The 15,860-nt window shown below is 38.2% G+C and overlaps 1 protein-coding gene across 1 annotated transcript in view; it reads left to right on the top strand.

The window, feature by feature from the left end:
* The window catches only part of LOC126268141 (small G protein signaling modulator 3 homolog), a 183,668-nt gene that overhangs the window by 36,679 nt on the left and 131,129 nt on the right, over nucleotides 1-15,860 (top strand). Inside the window, exons 8-9 of the mRNA XM_049973672.1 lie at nucleotides 15,284-15,378; nucleotides 15,461-15,606. Coding sequence (XP_049829629.1) covers nucleotides 15,284-15,378; nucleotides 15,461-15,606 — 241 coding nt within the window. The remainder of the gene's footprint in view (nucleotides 1-15,283; nucleotides 15,379-15,460; nucleotides 15,607-15,860) is intronic.

Here is a 15,860-nt window from a genome sequence, read left to right on the forward strand (position 1 = left end):
TGTTCGTGCAGATGGTTGTAGTCTTGCCAACATCCCCATATGTTGACTCAGGGATCGAGATGTGGCTGCACAATCCGATACTGCCATGTGGATAAGATGCCTGTCATCTCGACTGCTAGTGACAAGGGGCAGTTGGGATCCAGCACGGCGTTCCGTATTACCCTCCTGAACCCACCGATTCCATATTCTGCTAACAGTCATTGGACCTCGACCAACGTGAGCAGCAATGTCGCGATACGATAAACCGCAATCGCGACAGGCTACAATCCGACCTTTATCAAAGTCTGAAACGTGATGGTACTCATTTTTCCTCCTTACATGAGGCATCATAACAGCTTTTCACCAGGCAACGCCAGTCAGCTGCTCTTTGTGTATGAGAAATCGGTTGGAAACTTTCCTCATGTCAGTACGTTGTAGGTGTATCCACTGGCGCCAACCTTGTGTGAGTGCTCTGAAAAGCTAATCATTTGAATATCACAGCATCTTCTTCCTGTCGGTTAAATTTCACGTCTGTAGCACATCATCTTCATAGTGTAGCAATTTTAATGGCCAGTTGTGTATATTCTCAGGTATTTTTTCCTCAAATTAATATCTAGGTTTGAATTGTAGATTTGATTCGACCAGGAGTGCACTCTTTACTTGTGCTAGTCTGCTTTATGTCCTCCTCGCTTTATCTGTCACGAGTTATTCTGCTTTCAAGACGCAATTCCTTAATTGCGCCTACTTCATGATCACCAATTTAGATGTTAAGTTTCCCATTATTCTCATTTCTGCTATTTCTCATTACTTTAGTCTTTCTTCTGTTTGCTATCAGTCCATATTCTGCACTCGTAAGACTATTCGTTATGTCTAGCAGATCTTGTAATCCTCCTCCTTCCTCTGAGGATAGCGATGACACCAACAAATTTTAATGTAGCACTTGAAACTTTCTTTGATTTCTGTCATTATTTCTTCGATGTATGTAGGGCAGAAGACTGATTAAAAAGGGTGCAAGGCAGGAATGCCAAGCACTTCATTCTTTGTGTTACATCCTTGATCCTGTACTTATTTTATATTACACGTCTTTCTCTATTGTTTACTCCTGTTCTTCTTATAGTTTCAAACATCTTGCACCATATTACATTGTCAACCTCTCTCCAGGTTCAAATGTCCTATAAATTTATCTAGATTTTTCTTCCTCCGTACTTCCATTGCCAAGTGGAGCATGAGAACTGCCTGTCTGGTGCCTTTACCATTCCTACAATGAGGCTGATCATCACCTATCAGATACTCAGTTTTCTATTCCATGCTTCTGTACATTGTTTGGGTGCTTCAGTTGTTAACTTGATTGTGTGATAATTTTTCGCACTTGTCTGCCCTTGCTATCTGTGGAGTTGTGTGGATATTTTACAAAAAGTCTGATGGTGCGTCACCAATGTTGGAGATTCTACACACCATATTGACTAGGAGTTTGTTTGTATAAATTCTGATAGAATGTTGCCTGTCCTTCTTGATTTATTTGATCTCAAGTCTTCAGAGATCTTTTAAATTCTGACCTTAGTACTGGATCCCCTATGTCTTCTATATTAATTCCCATTTCATCATGTAATCAGACAACTTGTCCCCTTCATAGAAGCCTTCAGTGTAGTTTTCCCACCTGTCTGCCGTCTCCTGCATTTGTCAGTGTATTTCCCAATGTCCTCTCAGTGTTAGCAGCTGTTTCCAATTTTTCATTGGAATTGCTGCATTCCTTTCTTTTCCTGAACATTGTTGTGCCTATTGTTGTACTTTTGTCTTTCATGATCAGTAAAAGTATGTCTTCTGTTAGCCAAATTTTCTGTGAAGTTGCCTTCCTTGCACCTGTGTTCATCCAACATCTGTGATTGTGATTTTTTAGATGTATCCACTCTTCTCAAACTGAACTACTTACTCCGGTATTCTGTATTGCAGTAGGCACAAACAGCCTTAGTGAACTTGTAATGTGTCCCATCATTCCTCAGTACTTCAGTATTCCACTTCCTTCCATATTGTTTCCATTTGACTGTTGTCTTAAACTTAAGTCTAGTCTTCATCATTACTAAATTATGATCAGAGCCCATATTTGTACATGGGTACACCTTACAATCCATTGTATTATTACAGAATCACTATCATGACAGTACCTAACTGTTACTGCTGCTGAATAATTGCTCTTTCTAACAGTATCCCATACGAGTGAACTACTTGCTTCTTTACCTGTGGTTACTTGTACATTAGGTACTTCGGCTATGCCCAGCTCTACTTAAAAAGAATGGCTTGATGTCATTGGTTCGAGCCATGCATGTCTGCTTTCATGCCCCACAGATAATTTGCTGCAAATAATAACCTGTAGCTGTCATCCTGCAGTCAAATGGTCTATGCTTTAGCTAGAACTGCAAAGTAATAAAATACACAGAAATATAAAATAAAAGTTAAATGAATAATTCAGTAAAAAGGGTGTATTCTAATGTCTGTATTTGATGTAGACAACAGAGAAGTACATCGAATTATGTTTATTCAAGAAAGGACATCTTAAATGAGAAGTGGTCAGACAATATTCAGTTTAAAAGCAGACAGAGAATACCCTAAATATAGTATAGTTACATTGAGAGTGATAAGAGGATGGAGCAAAAACCCCGAACTATGTAGTCATCAAATACTCGTGAAAACTCAAGTCAATTTCATTATCGCAATGAACGAAAGATCCACCACCTCAAAATACTTCAGAGTTCAACAAGATGATTCGCAAATAATCACAAATGATACAAAGAACAGTTACTCATACTCTTTCTATTCTCGGTTCTGTAAACAAGTGGCAGAAGTTAGCCATTCTCTGGAGCACATTCAAACTTGTCGAAAAGTCCCTTCAGAAGTTTTAGTATTGTTAGCGGTTGTCTACCAATCGGAATCAATCATCCACTCATCAAAAACCACACAATGCCACAGACAGGTCTGCCTTCGTCTAGAACTCTACATCAAATGTCCACAACTGCTCCCTTGAGCTCTTTTCTCGAAAAGTCCCAGCATCTTTGTGACTCCTGTAATGCTCCGCTGCTGTCTACTTTTCTTTGGCTGAAAGTCACCCACTTCAAAAATACATTGTTCTTACATGCTGTAGACATTGTTTGACTCATCTTGTCCACTTTACTGCACTAAACTTATATTAAAACAGTATTTAAATAAAAGAAATGTTATAAACATTTGGTCACACTCAAACTATGCACATTGAATATAAATAGAGATTTCTCCATAAATAAATAACCAGTACTCTTTTGTAAGTGTGCTTACATTAAAAAATTATTTAGGCCTGCTAGACCTTCTTTTTGTTCTCTGTTCAATAGTGATGTCCACTAGCACATGCAACTGACCACTCTTGTATTAGCACAGTTTTTTTAATAGCACTTGCAACCAACATTTAAATAAAGTTACTGGTTTAACAGAAGAATACTGAAGATAAGGTGGATAGATCACGTAACTAATGAGGAGGTATTGAATAGGATTGGGGAGAAGAGAAGTTTGTGGCACAACTTGACTAGAAGAAGGGATCGGTTGGTAGGACATGTTTTGAGGCATCAAGGGATCACAAATTTAGCATTGGAGGGCAGCGTGGAGGGTAAAAATCGTAGAGGGAGACAGAGAGATGAGTACACTAAGCAGATTCAGAAGGATGTAGGTTGCAGTAGGTACTGGGAGATGAAGCAGCTTGCACAGGATAGAGTAGCATGGAGAGCTGCATCAAACCAGTCTCAGGACTGAAGACAACAACAACAACTGGTTTAATAATAAACTGCTCATGAAATAAGTATATAAGTATGAAAAAATATTAGATATTGGTGCTGTATTCATTTGCTGTGTAATTGTGCCAGATAAGGTCTTCTGACAAATATTTGCATAATGAATCGGATATAAAAGACATCCTAAATCAATAAATAAAATACACAGCTATGTAGCTTTCAGGTATGATAGCTATAGTGCAGTGCTATCATCTGAGAACATTTGTTGAAATCACTTGAAGCATTTAAAAGTTGGTTAATTCACTGTTCAAGTTCACTGTGTAAATATTTATTCACTGTAGTTTTAAAGATATTTTAAAGATACTGAAATATTGTTGTCATGGTATGCACCTCATTTATCCGAGATCGTAAATGCATTCAGATTTGCTTTAGTACTTGATTCTAAATTATTACAGACTCTAAAAGGGCTGTGAGAGGCCATGTTTCAGCTTGTCTGACACTCCACCATTTCTTTGAGCATTGTCTCCATCACAAAGGCCATACAAGCGACAGTTGTCCTAGTTCCCAGTGTTGGGATTCAGCTGTTTCCAGTGACACTGCTAGTCTCTGCACCTGACTGGCCTGAACCACCTGTTGCCATACACCTTGAGCCCTGAGCATGCTAGTGTTCAACCATACATCAAATACACCTTACTTCATGACAGTTCCGGTGGCCGATTAGCTCAACTAAATATGCGAAACATTACAGTGTGAGCATGATGTAATCTAGCTGGAATATATAGGTCTTTTCCATGTATACCTCTTCCTTTTGTGATCCTTTAACGGAGTATTTGCTATTAGTGTCTAAAATTTATTGGAAAACTTAGTCTTAAATAGCCCTCCATTTGGATCTCTGGGTGAGGACTACTCAGTGGGATCTACATCTATAGTCCACAAGGCACCTGATGGTGTGTGGCGGAGGGTACCTTGAGTACCTGTATCGGTTTTCCCTTCTATTCCAGTCTCATATTGTTCGTGGAAAGAAAGATTGTCAGTATGCCTCTGTGTGGTCTCTAATATCTCTGATTTTATCCTCATGCATCTCTTCGCGAGATATACGTAGGAGGGAGCAATATACTGCTTGACTCTTCAGTGAAGGTATGTTCTCGAAACTTCAACAAAAGCCCATACCGAGCTACTGAGCGTCTCTCTTGCAGAGTCTTCCACTGGAGTCTATCATCTCCATAACGCTTTCGCGTGTCACCAATGTTATTCAATCTGTTCATTGAACAAGCAGTAAAGAAAGTAAATACAAATTTGGAGTAGGAATTAAATTCTTGGGAGAAGGGATAAAAGCTCTGAGGTTTTCCTATGACATTGCAGTTGTCAGAGACAACACAGATTGGGAAGAGCAGTTTAATGGAATGGACAGTGTCTTGGAAAGAACAATGTTAGATGCACATCAACAAAAGCAAAATGAGAATAATGGAAAGTAGTCAAATTAAATCGGGTGATGCCGAGGAATAAGATTTGGAAATAAGACATCTAAAGTGGTAATGACTTTTGTTGTTTGGGTATCAAAATAACTGCAGATGGTTGAAGTATAGAGGATGTAAAATGTAGACTGACAATGGCAAGAAAAGTATTTCTGAAAAAGAGAAATTTATTATCATTGAGTATAGATTTGTCAGAAGTCGTTTCTGAAAATATTTGTATGTTGTGTATCCATGTATGGAAGTGGAAACTAGGACAATAAACAGTTTAGGGAAAAAGAGCATAAAAGCTTTTGAAATGTGGTGCTACAGAAGAATGTGGAAGATTAAATGGGTAGATCACATAACTAATGAGGAGGCACTGAATATAATTGGGGAGAAAAGAAATATGTGGCACAAGGGAAAATGAGATCGGTTGGTAGGACACACCCTGAGGCATCAAGGGATCGCCAGTTTAATACTAGAGGGTAACATGGGGGTGGGGGCTGAAAATCATAGAGGGGGGCCAAGACATAAATATAGGAAGCAGATTCAGAGGGATGTAAATTGCAGTAGTTACTTGGAGATAACGAGGCTCGCACAGGAAAGAGCAGCAAGGAGAGCTGTGTCAAACTAGTCTTTGGACTAAAAACAGCAACAATTGGTCTTTCTCCTCTCTCATTCCCACTTCAAAACCTATATTCTCCTGCAACCCTTTCTTCTATTCCTCCCCCTGCAACCACATCCCAAACCCCATGACTGTTAGATCATCCCCCTTTACATACAGAATTACCCAGTCACTATTGTCATGGAAAAGTATGTCTTCATCTTATGCTTGAATTATTAGCATGTATACCTGAACTATTGTTGTTGGTGTTGGCTTGCTGTTGATTCTGATGAGAACAACCATGTCCTATTCATAAAGAATTCTACCACTATTACACCATTTTCTGCAGCTGCTGTTGATATCACTCTTTACTCATTTGACCGGAAAACTAATCTTCTTTTCATTTCACTCCACTGACTCCTGCTACATTTAGATTGAGCCTTTTCATTTCCCTTTCCAGATTTTCTAGCTTTCCTGCTACATTCAAACTCTGACATTACATGCTCAAACTTGTAGAATGTTGTCTCGCCATTAGTTATTCAACCTTTTTCTCGTGTCACCTTCCTCTTGACTGTCCCTCTCCAGGACACCCGAATGGGGGACTAGCCCAGAATCTTTTGCCGTGGTTTCCGTTGCCTTCTCCATTCTCGTGCCATTGATCATCGCCTATTCTTCTGCCTTTTAGGGGCAGTTCCTCACCCCAAAGGTAAGAGAGCACCGTGAACCTCTGCCTGCTCTTTCACCTTTTGTAATACGGCAGTTGGCAGAATGGGAAGGCTTGTTAGGCCAGAAGTCTTTAGCTTCCATTGCTCACAAATTTTTATTCAAAATTTAAGCATTGGCTGCATTCGAACCAGGGATCCAGGATATTTTGCTTACTAGTCAAATGCCATTCCTAAACCATGCTTTCACTATACATTGCCCAATCATTTGCATTTCTTAACTGAGTAGGAAAGGTCCTAGAGTTAAAGGGAAACTAGTGTTCACTTGGTTTATGGAATCTGGGAAGCATTTCAGCTTAATGTGGCAATTCAGATTTTCTTAAAATCCAATCTCTCATGATCAGACATGTTGAAATGACTTTGAAGGCATGTGCTATCATCCATCATTTAGTCAGTTTAAAGTTATTGACTTGATTATCTATCAAACAGGTAAGACAGACATTGCAGTTTCTCAGGGTCAGTTGTTAAGAATTTGTTACATCAAAGACATCTTAACAGATCTTCAGGGCCAGGATACCACAGTTGATATGTAAAACCATTTATGATTATTTCTTTCCTGTTATTTTTTGTTAAAATTATTTACTATTTTCTATTGTCTCTGTTCAGTTGCACACTTATTCTTAGCTAAAACATCAGTTCAATGAAATTTCATTCCTTGGTATCAGCTTTGAAAACATACTCCATTATGTCTGACTTAAATTTGGATGAAGTGATGGTTATGTTTAGTTTGGAATGTAACAATATTATGAAAAGGAAAGTTCCTACTTGCTATGTAGTGGAGATGCTGAGTTGCAGGTACATGGAATTCTGTACAGCCCCACCTGTCATTAGTGCTTGACAACATGTTTTGCAGGTCTAAGGCATCAGTTTATTTTTCTAGTGTTTAAAAGTCATGTAAGTCCTAGCTTTATCAACACTTTCATTGCAATTGGTTATCTTCTTAATGAAAAGAAGGATAGCATTCCCCTTTGACAGTCATTGCCCCATATATGCTTGAATTATTTCTTTGTAGTAGTGCTCATTCAATTCTCTTAGAATATAACTAAATAATAATGTTTTTCATATCAGTGCACTATCATATTTTAGTCTCATACATATATTTTAATTGTTGCCTTTGTTTGCTTAGAATGATGGTTATTCCTTATAGAGGTAACAATCGTGACGTACCTTTTCTGAATATTTTATTGCTCAAAGTTCCATCTGCTCACTTGATTACTGATACATCCAGGAAATAAAGTAGTCAGTTAATCTTTGTCAATAATATATTAAATTTTGTAGCTAATGTATTGTACGCATAGTTCCAATTAGCAGATCTTTCATAGACTGTCTGAAGTACCTGTTGTTCAAATTTCAGATTGACGTTAGCTGGTATAAGAGATGTGCATGGCAGTCCCACCAGTTTTCTCATAGCTGACTGCTGTTGTGGAAGTTACAGTAACATTTTCTGATCAAAGCTAAAATATCTACTCAAAAATCTTAGTGAAGTAGGTTTGCTCTCTACCTCCTTGGGCACACTTCTTGGGGTGTGGATTGAGCTACTCTAAGCCATATTTACCAGATGCTGGTCTTGATCCAGTTAAACGATGGTTGCTAGTTCCTTTAACTGGAACTTTAAGCTTTCAAATATGGGACCCAGTCTATAATCATTAAGACTGGCAATACACACAAAAATCAAAACTTGAGTAGCACAGTAGATCGAATAGACATGTCCAATCACTGTCATGTCTCAAGTGGAACTGTGAACCCTCCAACAGTATGAATGTGACATATACCAATGCAGTCCATCCATCGGAATCCTCCAAGGGCAGACCATAAATCAGATGTAAGTTAGCGAGATAAGAAAGGCGCTTCCTGCGAGCAGTACTGAAATGGACCTATGGTTGGTAGATTCTTCATTGGCCATTTCAGCTTTCAAATATTCCACCCAGTGCATCAGTGATGATGAATAAGGCAGGCAAATTGTACTTTCTGGTAAGCCTATGGACAGTCTCCTTGAAGTGGGGATTTGACCTTTTCAGTTCATATGGCACTAACTCTTGCTTGCATACGAAATAGCCATCCAACAATTTGTCATCCTGTTTGTAAAATTCCTTCTGCATGCAGGGGCCTTTCTCCTGACGCCTGATCACCAGTTAGAACACATCTCGAGGCCCACTTCTGCGGCCTCTGCTCAATATCCTTAGAATGTGCTCTCCATGTTTTCCCAAACTGTCACCCTCTCCCCTCTTCTCTCTCCTCGATTAGTACCTAGGCTATGAGCAAGTACAGATCTGTTTCAAGGACACATTTTGGTGTCTGTTCCCGAGTATTTGGAACACTGATGGCTTTAAAACTGTGGGTAGGATGTGATATGCTTATACATCTTCTGCTGGCCAGAAAAATGTAGATTTGATAACCATTAACTGAATTTTAATTTGTAGTGGCTCAATGGGCAGTCTCCAAACTATTAATGTTACTTTAATTAATCTGTGACATCTGGCTTAGGTGAAAAGATGCTTATGAATATCATACTACTTGCTCAGTTGTCTTTCTCTGGGTCCCAAGTCATCTGAGTATCCCAGTGAATGAAATGTCAGACCATTTGGGTAGGGAAGAGATTAATAACCACATTTTCCTTCTAATGTTCCCAGGTGCAAATTGAAGTCCTCACTTTGAGATGGAATAACATCTTGTGGGCTAATGCCTCCTGTAATACACTATCAAGGATACAAGTGAATGGCTCTCCTTCCTTCCTTCCTTCCTTCCTTCCTTCCCTCCCTCCCTCCCTTCCTGTAGGAAGCAAATGTCCTCTGTCACATTTTAATTGTTAATATCAGATTAAATCAGTTTTCTTATGTTATGAGCCATCCCTGCAGGGTCATTGTGGAGCCTTGCAGGCAGTAGCTCACATCATAATGGAATGCCCCCTCCTTAAACTTCTCCATGATAAGCACAGTCTGTCAGATTTTTGTCTCTGATATTGTTGGACTGCATATGGACAGTTAATTGATTTTCTCCAGGATGGTACTGTCTATTCTGATATTACCTTTTGAACTACTTTAGAGGCAATGGATGATTGCTTAGGGCATCACGTGTTACATGCTGGATCAGGGTCAAGAGGTTGGATGTGACTGTACACTGTCCTTCAAGAAACATTGCCAAAATGCCAAGCTGGGGGTCAGTGCAAAGAACAGTATTTTGAAGCAGCTCACAGCCACCACCTGCAGAGCTAGTCCTTGTGTGCTGAGAAGTACTTCACTGTCAGAACGGCCACCACTGCTGATATGTAGAGGGCAAAGCACAGCAATGATCCCTGTATATACTGAATTATCTTCAAACTGTAGTTTGTCAGTTAAAACCTAGAAAGAAACAATGGAAAATAAAGGATGGGATAATGAAAGTACTATGAAAAGGATAGATTGCTACTCACCATATAGCAGAGATGTTGAGTCACAGATAGGAAGCTTGTTCATTTATATGTAAAGCTAGTATAGGACTTTCCTATTAACCAAATGTTCCCCTTTTTCAAATTCTTACCAATAACATAACAGAATTTTGCGTACCCTGCAAAGTCCCCTACTCTCCCCCTCCCCAACTGACAATGCTTCAGATTGCAAGAGCCAAGTCAGGATGTGACATATGGGTGTCGTAGCCTTCCATGCCCTGTTTGACTGCAACACGCTCACATGGAGCATTTGAACTTAGGCATGCTATGCATTGACAGTGTGCTTAAGCAATTGTAGCAACCAAAACCCACAGTTAGCAAACCTCTGCTAATTGACTTTGTCCACTTGGGACATGTCACTTTCGGGTGGTTTAGATTTACATAATATTGTCTCTTCCTGTCCAGATTTTGTCAGCATGCTACTGTGGTGACAGGATTCCTGTCGTAATTTTTCTATGATATCCTCTGTGGGGAATTTCTAGTTATGTCACAGTAAATGTATCTTATTTAGAAAGTACTGACTTTCATCTTACCTTAGTTTTCCATCCTGTAAGTATAAATGTACTATCTGCCTATAATTTTGTGATAAAAAAAATAATTAATAGAAATCTAAATGCGTGAGTGTGAACTTACAGGGAATAAAGACAGATTTACGAAAATTTTATTCTATATTTGAAAGTGACTTATGTGCATTGACTTTCCTTTGTAATGTTCTTCTATTGTTAACTGTGCTGATGAACAAAGCTGAGCATCTGTCATCCAAGAATTACTCCTTGAAGGTCTTTGTAGACCCTCTGTGATTTGCAATAGTTAGCAGCTGACAACTTCCCTCAACGTTTCGCACTACATGTTAGTTATTCTAAAGTTATATCCTAGGTCTGGATGCATTGTAAGAGTAGACATAAAATCAATGATTTAGCCCCAACAGTTGGCTATCACATTATGATGAGCTAGGATATACCAACTATTTGTGAACTAACCTGTTGTTAACTCTTCATTTGGATAGTTTGTATGTCTGTTCATGCAAATTTTCTGTTTGTTAGACTTAATGTATCATAAATGCAAACAGTGTAAATCTTGATGTCACCTTTATCTCCCAGCTAACATAATTTGTCTGCCTAAAAAAAACATTTATAGCAGTTTCTTTATTTGCTACTAACTTAAGCTTAACCATCTTTGTAAGTCAAATAGGAGTAAAATTCCTCTTTTCTTGTAGTTATACAAATATTACTCTGTCAAATTACTCAAATAATTTTGGTTTGTTTGTGATTCTAGTTTCTAATTGCAATATTTTGTAAACCCTTTTGATGCAGTTAAAATATTGTGTAGTAGCTTAAAATTGCTTTTTCATCTTGATCTGTGCAGCTTGAAATTTTCTGGAACAATTTCAAAACATTGCTTATTTTCCACAGCCTCTAACATCCCATGAAGTTCATGTGGCTTCTTAAAAGATTGCGTAACCCTCGCCAAACAATCCAGTCAACAGTTCACTTGGTCACTCATCAGCCATCTTCTCACATTTGCTCATTTGTATTAAAACTGTTAACAGAAATTGTTTTATTTAGTGCAAGTCAGTGTTACAGCACTACTTGTTGCATAAATTTCATAGATACACAGCTATGTAGGAGAGATTTTACACAAATTTCAGTAGAAACATTTCACTTCTGCAAAATGTTTATTGCTAAATATTAAAATTAAAGGATTCCATTTACCAATTTTAAATATGGAATTGGACAAATGAAGCTGGTTTGTTAAGAATGTCTGCTGCTTGCTCTTTACCACTTGGTATGTGCTAAAAGGCTAACCGGCTTTGAGATTTCTCACAGGTTTAGTGCAAGGCCAGGAACACCAAAGTGGTCACATTTCCTCAAAGAATTTGAATAGCTTTATTGCTCCTCTTGGCCCCCCCCCCCCCCTTCAGAGGCAGCCACATATTGACTTGATTGTTAACAGTATTACACATTTGCCACTTAACTGCCCAGGTGATTGCTGCTCCACAAAAATTTTGCAACCACTCTGCTATACTGGAAAGCTGCTGGATCAGTGGCATAATCACCATCAGTACATGTAAAAAGTCTTCTGTTTGCAAACATTATTCTGACTGACTTTCTGCTGTTGATATACTTCTTACAAAAGATCAGTGATTTTTTATTGAGGATTCTCAGAAAATTTTGACACGTAGCTCACTGTCTACGCTGTATTTGGACTTGCACTAGCAACTAAATAAATGGGACAAAAAATCTTCTTGATATGGAGCATTTGTTGGTTTGCCATCTGTCACCTCATGCTGTGGATATTGCTAGCCTGGAATTGACAAAGGATTTGCCTCTGTCATGTTAAACAATCAAAACCTGTCTTTAGTTTAGCTTTCTGGATTAATGTCAACTGATCCATTTCATTATAATTGGTACCTTGTTGTTGATGAAATAAGGCTAGTTCACAGATAACTGTACATTTTACTGTCAGCTTCACACTTAATTCCATACACAGTGGTTTGTAATCAGCTTACAATCTAGTGACAGAGGTTTCAAAATCCACATAGCATTTTTCCCCTGATGAAGCCATTTATTTCTCCATTGTTTTCTCCAGTGTTCATAGCCAATGGACTGAACAGACTCTGTTTAATTAGTAGAGTCATTTATTTCCACCAGCAGTACTTCAATAAGATGATCTGGTTTTTCAGTTATTGCTTATTTCTAAATACTCTTGCTTCTGTAGGTTCTTTAAACACTCTTGCATCATCTTTATGAAGACACTGCAATTCTTCATGGTCCATTTCACTAGGGGCTAGTGCTATTAACACTAGTTTTTGTTTGGTATCCCGTTTCTGTCACTTTTACTTCGGAATATGAAAAAAACAGTGTCCACAATATGTGACGCTTATTTAACTTTCTTTTCTGTGAATACCTCATAAGGTGTTCTTCCATTCACACAGATTGTACTAGATCTGTTTAACACACAAACAGCAGAGCTTACTGCTTCTGCCCACAAAATTGTTGATAAACTCTGAGCTAGTAACACGATTGGAGCTATTTCCACAAGTTCTGTTTATACACTTGACACATCTGTTCTTCTCTGGAGTGTAAGGGTATGTGAAGAGTTAAATGCCATTCACTTTCACACATCTTCCACTTCAATACTGTCGCTTCCCATCTCCTGTTACACTGGAATGCTTCTGGTGGCTATCCATAAAAATGCTTCATGCTACTCAGCATTTCCAAAATCTTCTCTGCAGACTCTGACTTCTGCTTAAAAAATATATATATTTTGTGTGTTCTTGAAAAAATCACTGATAAAACACAGAAAATGTTCAGCACATCCCAATGATTTACACTCCCCCAATCTACACTAGTTGTTATGAATCGCTTCTCCAGATTGTGTAGTGTGCTGCTGTGACTGAAAACAGCTCAGATCTCGGATGCTGCTTCCCCTGGACACATGCCTTACAGAATTCTTCACCAATGTCTTCAACAATTTTTGAAGTAATGTGGTGTAAATATACTTGTTCTGATTAACCAAGTGCTCGTGCCAAATTTGCAGAAATCCTACCAATGCAAGATTTACCTTGGGAAATACAAGGATAAATTGGTTTTGTCACTGAAACAAACATCTTCAGCAGATTGCCAGTGCATACACCACGCTCTTCTATGACGCCATTGTTGAAGAACTCGCACTAGACTTTTGATAGTCTGATCCTTTGTTTACAGCAGACAACACAGAAAAGATTCCTTCAGCCTTCTGGATTAGGTAATATAAATTCTATTCCTCATTGATAAAAACTTCCAAATATAGTTCCTTTTCCTACTGCTATCATAGTTGAATTGTTACCCATACATAACTGCAGTAGTTTTGAGAACTCGGTGAATAATGTGTATCACTCAATTTTCTTAGCTACATGGTCTGTCGCTCCTCAGTCACCAGTCCACGAGTCTTTATAAAAGTCTATTCTTTATACTTCAGCAATGAAAGCTTGGTAAGGCAGTTACCTTTCATTGTAACACTTAAATATGTTTTGTTAACATGGCCAGATCCATAGCATAATGAAAACATTTTAGCTTCATTTTGTTTGTTAACTTGTTGTATTTCATGAAGTAACATTCCTGCCAGTAGCATGTTTGTGTGTCTGATTTAACATTTGCTTTGGTAGCCAACCATTAAATTCTCATCTCAGTTCTCCCCTCAATAAGCATCACAAATTTCATCAAATTTTGTCATGTCCATTAAATTGTTTAGTGTCTGTGGATCCTCAAAAATTTGTTAAAGTCTACAGCAGTCGTAGTGGACAACTGCCAGTGTCAAGTAATTTCACCACCAGGGGCTGATTCAGTTCCACATTTAGTTACTGCATGCAAAGCACCATGTGCTTAAAAAAAAGTGACATCTTACCATGTCATTGCTTGAGCTCGAATAAAAATTGGAGAATTCTGGCTGAACAAGATGTGCAGCTTGCTTTCTTTTCTGTTCAAACACATGGCATGTAGCTTGTTCCATGTGTCTATCTCGGGCAGTCTCACATGCAATCAACATCAATGTGACTTTTGCTTAAACAGTTCCCCCCCCCCCCCCCCCCATTTTTTTGAAAAACTGTTTGTACTGCAGTAGTTTCCTCTTACAGCTGCTGGTTTTTGCATGTTGCCCCTACGTACCTTGTATGTGTGTTCTGGTAACATTGTAAGTTTCTTACTGCAGACTTCCATATGGTCCAGTGGTTAGCCTCACATAGTTCCAGTGTTCAGCCCCACACTGTTTCTCAATAACAGGGAAATCAGTAGAGGTCCTGTAAAATAGTCGAGATGATAGCTGCAAAAATTTCACACTAGAACATGACAGAAAACGGTATGAACCATGTGGATTGAACAACTCGTGCAAACTCATTCTGGCATTTCCAGATGAAAAATCATAGTACTCAGTTTCTTTCTTTGAAAGAAAATTAGACTATGCTTTGTAGCCTATTTAGAAATTCAAAGAAAACATCACAATATGCTGTAACTCAGCACATGGGCAACATAATCCTCAGAAATTGTATTTGGAACAAGACATTGCGTATACTGCAGATGTGCAACTACGTAGCAGACAGGTGTCACTTAAATGTCAGTATAAATATTTCACTTAAATCTATAAACATAAATTGAGACTTCTTCTTAAAATTAAACAAATAGTGGTGAAAAAGTTCTTAATCTTATGGAATCATAACACACCGTATGATGCTCCCACAACATTTACACCAGAGTGTTTGTTTTTGTTCAGTTTTTCCTTTACTAACATTGCACATCTGAAATTACGTATATTCCTCTGTTTTGCATGGAGTTTGCTTTGAAGGGTTATCAAATTTGTTGTTTTTGTTTCAGAATCTGATTTCAAGTTGCTGCAAAACTCTGCACAGGTCTTTAACCTTTTGTCAGATATTCCTTCGGGTGTAGATGATGTTGACAAGCTTCTAGAGGTAACATAGCTTTAAAATTAATCTTAAAATTGCTCTGATATACTTCATGGTTGTTAAGCTTAAGCAGTGTCTCCTGTTTTAGGTATCTTTTAAAGTTGCTGGTTCTCTGAACGATGTGGTAATAGAAACACACAGACGACGACACCTGGCGTATTTGATGGCTGATAGTGGTGCTTTGGTAGGAAATCCAGAATCTGCTTCAAATCTTCCTAAACAGCATCTCAGCAGGTTTGCTAGATTCATTAACCGAATTATCAGGAGGCTGTTCTTTTATAATTTATGAACTATTTACGGTGTTACAATGGCTGATGTTTTATTTCTTCCACATGTGCAGTTTATTGAAAACTGTAATGAAACACTTCATAAATCATGTAATTTAGAAAATTTGAAACAACTGTCAGGCTGAAGTTAATTTGCATGTGATGAAATATGGTGTTTGGCAGACAGTTCCGACAATATATTGTGGAGCAATGTAAGGTTTT

Source organism: Schistocerca gregaria, chromosome 4, assembly GCF_023897955.1.
Source record: "Schistocerca gregaria isolate iqSchGreg1 chromosome 4, iqSchGreg1.2, whole genome shotgun sequence".
NCBI classification, from domain to species: domain Eukaryota; kingdom Metazoa; phylum Arthropoda; class Insecta; order Orthoptera; family Acrididae; genus Schistocerca; species Schistocerca gregaria.